Source organism: Phasianus colchicus, chromosome 4, assembly GCF_987193195.1.
Source record: "Phasianus colchicus chromosome 4, bPhaCol1.hap1.1, whole genome shotgun sequence".
Lineage (NCBI taxonomy): Eukaryota > Metazoa > Chordata > Aves > Galliformes > Phasianidae > Phasianus > Phasianus colchicus.
Window position 1 is genome coordinate 13,843,158 of NC_143439.1, and position 12,107 is coordinate 13,855,264.

A 12,107-nucleotide genomic window follows, 5' to 3' on the forward strand; every position below is an offset into this window, starting at 1 on the left:
CCCTGCCTTGTACCACTGCAGAGCAGCACAGCTCTGTCCACCGTGAACAAAACTTCTTTTTCAGACATGGGTAGCCTAGCCCAAGCAGGCATTGCCACTCTGTTTTTCATGTAATTGGTATAAATTGGGCATCACTGATGTAAGCTGGATGGCAAAACTTTGACTTAGAGAGGCCAATGTTATAAGGAAGACTCTATGGAAGGATTCACAAGTATTTAAAGGATGTTTTAGACTAATAAAACATGAGATTTTGTTTTCTTTTCAGATGACTTTGAAACCAATTCAAAAAAGCAGTAATTCGTACTCATTTACTTGACAGCGTTTTATTTCATATGTCTACATACATCCATTTTCCCACTGCTTTGCTACTGTTTTACATCTGCAGTGAACACATTTCTGCATCACATTCACACTTGCTAAAGCATGCATTATGAAAACATGACTAAGGAGCTCATACCTGTTTACCCGTCGGGGTCTGTCAACTAGATAACTGAGCTCAGCACGCTGATGTTTCGTCTAGGAGAAAAAAATATATTGAGAAATATTTGAACACTTGGTATTTCTGTAACCAACATCAGAAAACGCACAAGAGCAGCTCTTCATATTCACTGTAAATGGTAATGTTTAGCTGCAAGTAGGCCTACACAATCTATTTCTGGGATGTATGAAGAAATAAAAACAGCCAAATACTCTTCTTCACACACATGGGAAAGTGTGAGGGATTTTTTTCCCCCCAAGTTCTTTGGGATGAGATTCTGACACGTTTTCTCACAGTGCATGCTGTCAAGCATCACAAGGACTCCCACAAAAATCAGCCAAACTATTTCTAGAGTTGTGTATCACTTGCTCTGAGACAAAACTTATTGTAATCTGATTTTCAGCCCATTTTCAATTCCAGTGTATAAAAATAGGGAGAGACAATATCGTTATTGCACACTAAGGAAGAAAATACATCAAGACGGCCTTGACTCCTCAGAACAGCAACAGAAGGAAGAGCTTTACAGACATTTTGAGGGAAAGTCAATGTTAAAAGCCAATACGAGACACTGCACTGCAGAACTTAGTCCAGCTTTAGAAAATATCATGCAAACCGCGTCAGCCAGCCTGGACAGAGTTCAGGTTTCAGTATCCACATTAAGAGAGTTTTGTTTCCCGCAGCACACAAGCAGAGAGCCACCAATAGCATGTAGGAGCTAACACAGAGAAAATGATTAACAGGAGAGCATTATGACAGCCATATGCTGGGACAGAAATTCTCTACACACTGGGCAACACAACATAGACAACGTGTTTAACGAGAGGAAACTGTAAATCTCTGAGTATAATTTCATGGCAAGTCTTTCAAGATGCTTTTCTTTGCAAACAAGGCTTTGAGTTACAAAGCAAGAGAGGAAAGAAGAGTCAATTAATAGGCCCTAATTCACACATTAATTAAAGCTCCTGCTAACTGCAGAGATTTTCACACTCCCAGAAGGGGGTTCCCCCATAGCCTTTCTCGCACATGCTAAGGTTCCAGGGGGGAGTGCTGGGGGAGGAGGCGTGGGAGGAAAGCGCAGTTTTAAGAAACTCAGAAGCGCTTGCAGCCAATGGCTCGGAGAGCCCCAGCGCTGCTCTAAAGGGGCGGGGGCCGGCCCGACCGAGCCGCCCTTCGGTGCGGGGGCTCCCAGCCCTCACCCCTCCCACTCCTGCAGCCGGCAGGTGAATCAGAACGGGGAGGCGGGCGAAGCGCCTTCCCCGCCGGGCAGCGGCTTCGTTGGCCGACGCGGGAGCGCAGCGGCGCGGGGTAGCGGTGCGGCCGGTGCCCGAGGGTCCCCCAAAGGCCACCAAGGGCTTGGCGCGCGGCCCGGCCTTACCTCGCTGGACAGGATGCTGCCGTTGGAGATGATGTCGGGCTGCTGGTCGGCGTAGCCGGTCACGATGGCCCCGCAAGGGTTGTGTTCGGCGTCGGTGCTGCGGGAGGGGCTGCAGGGTTTGAGGAACATCAGGTCGGTCTTGGCGGACTCGGGAGTGAGGCAGACCTGGTAGCAGTAGTTCTGGTTGTGGTGGTGGGAGCCGAAGCTGCCCGACTCCTCCACCGGCACCTGCGCCGGGTTGCTGGGCGCGTTGGAGCTCTGCACCAGCATGATGTCCGACTTGCTGAGTTTCTTCTTGCGGGCCCGCGCTTGGCGGCTGCAGCAGGGGCAGCAGCAGCAGCAGCCCAGGCAGCAGTCGCTGGCCAGGCAGGTGTAGATGTTGAGCTTCTTCTCCTTCTGGCAGCGCACGGCCAGCACGATCATGGCCAGCAGGAAGATGAACGAGACGGAGCCCAGGGCGATGATGAGGATGAGGGTGAGGTCGAGCGAGGTGTCCCCCCCGGAGCGGCTGGGCCGATGCTCTCCGCCACCTCCGCCGCCCCCCGCGCCCACCCCCGCACCCAGCGCTCCTCCGCCGCCGCCGCCGCCAGGCCGCTCGGCCGCGCCGTCCACCAGCACCACCTGAATGGCGGCGGTGGAGGAGAGCGGCGGCTGCCCGTGGTCGCGCACCTCGACCACCAGCTCGTAGGGCCGCTGAGGGTCGCGCTTGGCCGGCACCCTGCGCGCCGTACGCAGCTCGCCCGTTCGCCAGTCCATGCGGAAGAGGCTGGCCTCGTTGCCCCGCACGATGCTGTAGGTGAGGCGGGCGTTGTCGCCGTCGTCGGCGTCCACCGCCGCCACGCGGCTGACCAGGTAGCCCGGCTCGGCGCCGCGCGGCAGCACCTCCCGCGCCGGGGTGCCGTTGCGGCCGGGCAGCGGACTGACGATGGCGGGAGCGTTGTCGTTTTGGTCCACGACGATGATATTGACGGTGGCGTTGCCGGCCAGCGGCTGCGGCTCCTCGCCGGCGTCGCGAGCCTCCACTTGGAAGCTGAACTCCTTGAGCTGCTCGTAGTCGAAGGAGCGGAGCGCGTAGAGGAAGCCGTTCTCGGAGTTGATGGAGACGTAGGTGAAGACGGACATGCCCTGGATCTGGCTCTCAAGGATGGAGTAGGCGAGCTGGGCGTTGGCGCCCTGGTCCCGGTCGGTGGCGCTGACGGCGTAGATGTAGGCGCCGGGCACGTTGTTCTCGCTCACGTACACCTGGTAGACGGGCTGGCTGAAGCGCGGAGCGTTGTCGTTCACGTCGCTCACCCGCACCTGGATGGACTTGCTGGTGCTGAGCGGCGGTTCGCCGCGGTCCCGAGCCACCACCGTCAGCGTGTAGGCGTCGCCTCCCGGCTGCTCGCGGTCCAGCGGCCCCTCGGTGACGATGGTGTAGTAGTTTTTGAACGAGCTCTTGAGGCGGAAGGGCGCGTCGCCCTGCAGCAGCTCGCACTGCACCTGCCCGTTCTCCTCCGAGTCGCGGTCCGAGACGCTGAAGAGGGCCACCACGGTGCCCGGCGCCGCCGCTTCGCTCACCGCCTCCTTCACGGTGGAGAAGCTGATCTCGGGCGCGTTGTCGTTGGCGTCCAGCACCCGCACCAGCACCTTACAGTGCGCCGGTACGGCGTTGGGCCCCAGGTCCTTCGCTTGCACGTACACCTGGTACACGCTGCTCTCCTCGTAGTCCAGCTCGCCGCTTACCTCCAGGCGCCCAGTGCGCGGCGCGATGCCGAAGAGCTCCCGTGCGCGGGCCGATATGTGGCTGCTGAAGGAGTAGATGACCTCGCCGTTCTGCCCCTCGTCGGGGTCGCTGGCGTTGAGCTGCAGCACCAACGTGCCCGGCGGCGAGTCCTCCGGCAGCGACACGGTATAGACGGGCTGCTCGAAGGCGGGGACGTTGTCGTTGGAGTCCAGCACCCTGATGGTGAGCAGGGCGGTACCGGTGCGCTGCTGGGGCTGCCCGCCGTCCACAGCGGTCAGCACGTAGCGGTGCACCGCCTGCTGCTCGCGGTCCAGCGGCTTGTCCAGCACCAGCTCGGCGAAGCGGTTGCCGTCGCCCTGCGTCTGCACGTCGAGTGAGAAGTAGCTGTTGGGAGTGATCTCGTAGGTGCGCAGAGAGTTGGTGCCCACGTCGGGGTCGAAGGCGCTCTCCAGGGGGAAGCGGGTGCCCGGCGTGGCGCTCTCCGAGATCTCCACGGTGAGGTCGGGCTCGGGAAAGGAGGGTGGGTTGTCGTTGATGTCCAGCACCTCGATCTCCACCCGGAACAGCTCAAGGGGGTTCTCCAGGAAGACCTCCAGGTGCAGCAAGCAGGAGGGGCTCTGCTTGCAGATCTGCTCGCGGTCGATCTTCTCGTTCACGTAGAGCACCCCGGTTTCCAGGTTGAGCTCCAGGTAAGGGCTGCGGGAGTTGGACGCCGTCTGGAAGCGGCGAGCCGAAAGTTTTGTAATGTCCAAGCCCAGGTCTTCGGCGATATTCCCCACGAACGTGCCATGCTCCTGTTCTTCCTGCACCGTGTAATGGAGCTGGCCGAGGGCCCCCTCCAGCATCCAGAGCGAGGCAAAGAGGAATAGCACGATCATCTCCAACGGGGAAAGAGATCCCCCCCTCCCCAACGCCACCTCTTCCTCCTTTTCCAAAAGCCTCCACCACCTCCTCCTCCGAAAGCACACAGCACAGTGCGTGCGCCTGTGTGTGGATGTGTGTGCGCGACTCTGTGTGTGTGTGTGTGTCCGCGCCTGCGAGCGTGTGGCGAGAGAGGGAGCGGGGAGGGGGAAGGAAGGGGGGCTCCGGCTTAGGGGGGAGTGCGCTAGGTATTATTTCTTCTGAATCATGTCAAGATTTTTTTCACCCCCATCTCCCCCCTATTTGTTACGAGTATTATTGTTTCACACGCTGACCAAATGAAGAAGAAAGGCGTCCCCACTTCATCTGTGATCTTCGAAATCAATGGCCAACTAATAATAGCTATTAGCTGCCCGCATCTACAGACACACAGTAGCCCGCTTTTATTTATTCCGAGAGTCTTGGCACTGCACCGCGGCAGCAACAGCGGCAGCAGCAGCAAATCCCAGGGAAGAAATTTTTGTATTTCAGGATTGTCCTCGGTTTGTCTTCCTGGTGGGAGCCGGAGGGGGAGAAGCTGCTGGCGGAGCCGGTGGACATGCCCTCTTCGGAGGCGAGAAAAAGGCAGAAAATCACGAAATTAAAAAAAAAAAAAAAAAAAAAAAAAAAAAAAATTATAACCCGCAAAAACGTTTGATATCAAAAACGGCAGAGAGCAGCTTCTCTACCCAAACTTTCATTCCCTGATTTCTCTGGGATTTCCTCTTTTTATTTCAAGATCTTAGATTTTTCTCTCTTCTGTCAACAGTCTTTCATTTTCTTCTTTTATTGCTATTATTACGTTCATCATCATCACTCTGCGCTTTATGGACGTGCCGATCAGTTTTGCTTTTTTTTTTTTTTTTTCTCCTCTCCTCTCTTGCTGCTTTTGCGCCTAACCCCCTCTCTTTGCTTGCTGCTGCTGCTGCTGCTGCTGCTGCTGCTGCTGCTGCCGCCGCCGCCGCCGCCGCTCTCCTCCCGTCCCGGCTCCAGCCCGGCTCCGCTCCTCTGATCTCTGCCGGCAGTTTCTGAGCCCAGAGCGCTCGGCTTTGCTGTTTTTGCGCAGCGCTCGGCTCCTGCCAACCAATCGGCTGGTAGCAACGCCCCCGGGGGCGGCACCCTATTGGCCGCGCTGCACGTCAGGTTGGCTGCATCAGAGGCGGGCAGGCAGGCAGGCGAAGCAGCGCAGGCAAAGCGGGCAGCGTAGGCAGGCAGGCAGGCAGTGGAGACAGGGCGGGCAGCGCGGGCGGACGGACGAGCAGGCAAGCAGGCAGCTATCTATCTATCTATCTATCTATCCATCCATCTATCTATCTAACTAGGCAGCTATTCCCCTGGCGCAGTAAGGGAAATCACTGCTCGTCATCAGCGCGCACACACGGCTAATGGTAAACAGCCATCTCCTTAGAGAGGGAGTTTCCACCAGCCACCAACTTTCCTTTCCCAGACCGAGCGCGGCAGCGTTGTTAGAAAAACCGTAAACAAAGGGAAACTTGAGAAAATTCCTCCCTCCTCCCCTCCCCTTGGGCTGCCTTAGTTAATTAGTTTGTGTGACAGTGGAAAAAGCGCGACTTTCCTTCCATCCGCGCTGTGTTTCCAGCTCCGTCCAACCCCTGGTGCCACGGCTCCGTGCCTTTTTCCCCCGCTTTATCTTTGGAATTTCCCCTCGCGGAACAGAAACGGGTGCGGGTGGGATGGAAAGGAGCCCCGTGCCTCACAGGGAAAGGGCAGCGCCTCGCTCTGCGTGTGCGCGGTAGGGCAGCGAGAAGCGGCGAACCGAGAGCTGCGATGTGCTCGTTTCCCAGCGAGGGGCTCCATCCCAGGCAGCGCTGTCCTCGGCGTTCCCCGGTGCCGCTGCGTGGATTCCGCCGAGGGCTCGGGACGGGAACGCTCCGGTTCTGTGCTCCAAGGCTCACAGCCCTCCTCCTGGCACCCAGACAGCGCCAAATAAACTCACTCCTTCCACCGGAGGCTGCCCGGGTTCGGGCAGAGGGCAGGAGGCAGAGCGGGGCGGTGCTGGCGGCCCTGACGGGTTCCGTTACGGTCCGGACCGTGCGTTTTGTACAGCTCAAGTTACCTCTTGTAACGTTACAAAATAACAAAAGAGAACAGAAGATTAAATATAACTTCCCCCCCTCTCCCCCCCAAAAAATGTTATTTTATTGTTTCTAAAGGACATCACGCAGCAGGTGGGAACGGCTTCTGCACCGCAGAGCGGTGACCCCGACCCAGCCGGGCAGCGAGCGCTCTCCGCGCACACTCTGCTGTTCTCCGCACTTTCCGTTGCGGTCGCGCAGCAACGCGTCGCTCCCCGCACAGCAGACGCATCCCCGCCGCCCTGGGGAGCGATGGGGCCGCGTGGAGGCGAGCCGCGGTCAGAGCAGCCGCCGGCAGCTGCGCGACCCCGGCGTCACGCCCGGCGCGAGGACGCGGCGGTTGGCAGCGGGACGCGCGGGGCGATGACAGCCGCTCACGGCCTCCGGGTTCCCGCGGGGCTCAGCGCGTTGGGGGCGGAGGGCTCCGCGTCCTGCGCGACGGCCGTTGGCGGAGCCCTCCCAGCGGCCAGCGGCCGCCCCCGCGCCGCCGCCGGCCCGGCCGCAATCGCGGGCGTCGGGCGCCCCCCAGCGGCGGCAGCGCCGCACTGCGCCTCCCAGCCCCGCCCGCCGGCCCCGCGGGGGGAAGCGGAGGGCTCGGCCTCTCGTTCCCCGCGGCGCTTCGCCCCGTCCCCTCCCTGCCCGCTGCGGGCGGGGGATGCACGTCGCTCTACCGACAGTCAGGCGCGGCCCCGCGCCGGCCGCTACTCCAGGCCCGCGGTGATGAAGGGGCCGCGTGAAGCGGGTGCGGAAAGGCAGCGGCCGGGAGCGGGGAACCGTCGGTGCGGTGCGCCCCCGAGCGCCGCGCTGCCCCCGCAGCCCCGGCCGGCGTTTGCCGTACATTGGTTTTCCTCGGGAAAAGCCGGCGACTGCGGGCGGGCGGTGCGGGGCCGCCGCTCAGCAGCCGCAGACGGGGGAGCGGCTCGGAGCCCCCGGCACCCTGCGGCCGGGCGTCACCTACGCGTGGGGCGGGGGCGGCGGGACTCGACCGGCAGCGGCCGTCGAGGAAATCGGGACCGAGGAGCGGCGGGGCGGCCGAGGTGAGGGCGGCCGGCAGGGCACGATGCTCGGGGCAGAACCCGCACGGGAACGCGGATAGATGCATATCTATGCCTCTATGCGCGGTGCGAGCCGTCCCGGTCCCGCCGCCCCCAGTGGGCGCTGCCGCGGGGCTCCGGGCGGGGCCGCGGCTCGGCGCTCAGACCCCCGCCCGCTCCCCGGGCGCCTCCATTTTGTGGGTGCGCTCCGCTGGTGGCTCGTCGGGCTGCGCCGTGTTAAACCCCGAGCGGTGAATTAAAAGCGCCGTTGATCTGAGGCAGCCCTCTAATGCGGAATGACAAATTGCATTTGGGCGATAACATGAACGAGAAAATGATTTATGGATTTTCGCGACGGTCTGAGCAAATGAAGGCGACGTGAATTATACATCCTAATGTGCAGTATATCATTTTCTAATAACACTGCTTTAGTTCTAATGCTCTACGCCGCTCTCTTCGATAGGGGGTATTGATTAAATGAAAATTCAGAGGGCTATCTTTAAACTGGGTGCGTATCTGCTGCAGGCACCGGCCGAGGTTTGTGTGTTTACCCATCGCTAACACAGACGGCTGCCACCGGACCTCTGGCACCGCGGCTTTCAGCTTTTCTATCTGTCATCGCTTAATTTGGCAGTTACTTTACCAAATGAAGAGATATCTCTCGTATCGCCACGCTTCACCCCATGCTGCGGTCCAGAGATGTAAATAGATGGCATCAGGTTTGTATACCTGTGGTGCAGGCAGGGATAGTAGCACCTTGGGAAGCCCTGCTCTCTGCCAGCATCCTCAGGTGCCTCCTTGGCACTCCAACTGCTGTGGCTGCCAGGGGGGGCATTTTTCTCGTGAGGAGAACATAAAATAAATAATGCTCTTGCTCAACCAGGACTTTGCTAGCATCTCCTTGCACTGAATTTCTTAAAGAGAAGAAACTTCTCATTTAACTCATGCACACTGGGAGTAAAGCAGCATGAAAAGATGAGTGCATGTGTACAAGGGGTGAGAATAGCTGTCACTCACGGGGTGGCTGAGCCCCAGATTCAGCTTCATTACAGTGCCCCAAGCCCAAGGCTTCCAGCCTCGTAGCCGCATTCTCTTGCCCTTCAACACAGGGCAGTGATTGATGAAGTCATAGCGACACGAGCAATGAATATTCCCAATTATTTCAGTGGTCCCTAGGCTAAAATCTCGACACTAAGGACAAACAAGACCTGCACTTGTTTGAATTGGTTTAAAACAGAGTTGGGGAAGATGAGGTAGAGGATTTTTGTGCTCATTTGGGGGTTAACCGATTATTTTTCATTACCCAATTGCAGTATTTCAGTTGTTTTAAAACAGAAAGAGTCACATAGGTCAGAAATACCCAAGTGCTGTATTTTGGATTCAGCAAATGCTTTCCTAACATGGTTTGGGGAGTAGAATGCTGCTCCCAACTGTTTATTTCAGTTACCAAAACGAATTTCAGGTATTGGCCTTTGTCTGAGAAACATTGTGGCCTCTTTACTGTCTGTGTGTTAAAAACACTGAGAATAGTGGATTTTCCCCCCTCTTCTCTCTTCTACCCCTAATCTTAGATTGCTGTTGCTTGGTGGAATTTGAATTATCTGGGTTTTAAAAAATATATACAAACCCCACCCAGGACCCCTTTGAGAGAATTAATAACAGCTCTTAGTGCCAGAAAGATTACTGGAATCAATGATGTGATTAGGACTGTAAATAAGATCTAAAAGATGTCACCATTTGAAAAAGCCTGCTCTGCTAACTGGAAGATGTGTATGTGTTACTGAAAGGGCCATAGGATGAAAATTCTGCTTCAAACAGAGGTCGATACTGCACAATTTCAGAAATTAACTAAGAGGCCTGATTAAGGTTATTTGTGTCAGAGGGAAAGGTTCACTGCCACCACTCCCTCAATGGATTTCTTTCTTAATTGCCAATGAGGAGACAAAACAGGAAGGCTACCCCATTTGGCTAATCAATAAAAAAGCCTGCCTTCATGTTTGCCTGAGGAGCTCTCCTTGGGTCAGATCAATACACAGCCACCAAAGTTCTCACAGAGGTCACCAGCAATCGAGACATTCTCTGATGGCTTTTAAACAACACCAGAGCCAAGCATCTGCTGCAAGCTTGTAGATGTAAGCAGAATTGGAGCTACGATGTTAATCATCATCCTTATGCTTATGGGAGGACTCCCGGTGATAAAAACAACTTGTTGTATTTATGACCTTAGACAGCTGTTTTAATAAATGAAGAAAAAGTATACTCCATTACACACTCTGTACTGTGCCAGTGATCAGATCTGATCTCCAGAAGGTGCTGGGAGTTTTTGTAAGGATTATAGTGGATACACTGCTGTCCGGAATGGAGTTGCACTGGGTGCATCCTTTAGGGATTTAAGGCCAGCTTCTGCCTCCTTTTCTTTGTCCCTAAGCATTCGTACAGATTTCAAGGTGACAGCTCAAGCAGCAAGAGGCTGCTCAGCATGATGCAGTAAGTGGGTATAGTCCATTTCTCCTATCTCACTTTCTCCAGCTTTCAAACAGTTTCATTATAATGTCTATTAGAAATAATGCCAGCCTGCTTTAATGACTCGTGGTCTTAGCTGATTTAAACCTGTGTTGAGATAACTACAAAAACAAAAACAAAACAAAACAAAACAAAAAAACCCTCTGATATTCTATAGTTAAACTCTCAACATTTTCCTGTCACCAGGCATTATTAGAGCAACCATATCAGAGCACCTGAAGTCCTGGTCACTTCAGAGCACTCACTTCTGCATGACTGGCTTATGCTAACTAAGATACATGGGGTCCAATTCCTATAAGCTTGCCTCATGTTGTGTTATTTTTTATCTGTTCTCTACATGATGGGAAATCTGACTATATTGAATTTATTTTTATGGTAGCATTACAGGTTCACTCTAAACCCATGGAAATAACATTACAGAAGGCAATCAGTTTAAAGCACATACTCCTTTTAATTCATCTATTTACTTGCAGGAGGGAGACGATGTCCCTGCATCTAACTTACCTGATAAAGATGTTTCTTACAACATTCTTCAATAAGGCAAATTATCTAACATTTAACTAGAATTTTCAGAAATATAGTTTAGTCCATGGGTAGAAACCAGGTATCGCATCAGCTGAGAATCAAAACATTATCCCCTTTATCAAGGCAGGCATCATCAAGCCACTATTTTCTGTATACATCCCTGTCTCTCTGCTATGGCTCAATCAGCCGCACTCATTTTATTTATTTTTTTTTAAGTTTATGGGAATCCAGTTGACGTGTATTTGAATTTAACAAATTCTGCTAAGCTTGAATGATTACTGGTGCAAACGAGGACAAAAGTACAGTGAAAAGCTCCGGTAGCTTGGGATACTGTTAAGCTTCTTATTATACACTTGAAGTTGTAGGTAAATATAGCTACTCATGATAAAGAAACTTGTTCTGTTGATTTTCTTTTCAAAAGAAAGTTCAAGCCTTGAACTAAAGTATGGCTTGTTTTGAGGTTCAGCTTGAAAGCAGTATTTAAGAACATAGAAATTTTATTCTTATCCTTATAATATTGTACCTATGATGCTTGACAGAATAAATACAAAGAAGCAGGTTCCCCAGGAGCATTTACATTCGTAGGCCTCAGTTTTCTGCATGTATAGCCATCAGCATAATTCTTTCCTGAGTAACCTTGCCAGCTACACAACAGGTAATAATAATACTGACTAGGAAGGGAAAGAAGTAAGATGGGGAAAGCGATGTTAAAGTTATTTAATCACTCAAGAATAGAGTGCACATCTGTATTTTTATAACTATTCTATGTGAAGCTACATGCACTACCAGTGGGTAAGCCTGCATTTTTTCTATATGAATCTTCCCATTAGACCATACGCTCAGCTGCTTGCCTTTCATCTTTAAGTTGCAGGTGGGCAGGGTTGGCCTTCCCATAGTGCTATGGAAGGGACCCCGTTTCAATGTTTCAACCTTGAGGAAGTTCCAGCTGGTCAGAAATGTATAAGAATAACCAGGGAAGATATGTTATTTGCCTATGTAAGAAAAAAAAACTAGTGCTCGATTCAAAACTTTTGCCATTCACTCTTCTTTTTGGAAGAGCGAATCTTAGCAGATGGAGTCCTCAAGTGGTTTTTGCCATCGTCAGGAAGATGCATAAGAGTGGGAAGTCCTTAAAATGCTTCAGTTTACACACTCTGAAGTTTATAAGCTGGTCCTTGAAGAATCTATGCTAGACAGATTCTCTCACAACTCCTGCTTAGAGGGCAGCCTGCATGACAACAGCTGTGTGAGTTCATAAGTTCCACACAATTGCTGTGGAGGATGAACACCATTTTTCTCAAAGTAATTATTTCTGGGGTTGTGCAGAGCTGGATATAGATTCAAAGCATGTGTACACTTATCCACACATTTACTACTTCCATTGGTGGCAGGGAACAGGAGAAAGTAGGGAAAAAAAATGGCACATACAGAGAAAAACATGTAGAGTGGA

At 53.6% G+C, this 12,107-nt stretch overlaps 1 protein-coding gene across 4 annotated transcripts in view; it reads right to left on the bottom strand.

Moving 5' to 3' along the window:
* Window positions 1–5,513, bottom strand: part of PCDH10 (protocadherin 10) — a 38,510-nt gene extending 32,997 nt beyond the window's left edge. For all 4 annotated transcript variants that reach the window (XM_031588794.2, XM_031588792.2, XM_090138662.1 and 1 more), the window contains exons 1-2: window positions 1,854–5,513; window positions 458–516 (exon numbers count right to left, since the gene is read on the bottom strand). In XM_031588794.2, the coding sequence (XP_031444654.2) occupies window positions 458–516; window positions 1,854–4,457 (2,663 nt within the window). In that variant the 5' untranslated portion in view covers window positions 4,458–5,513. The remainder of the gene's footprint in view (window positions 1–457; window positions 517–1,853) is intronic.
* Window positions 5,514–12,107: the final 6,594 nt, after the last annotated feature.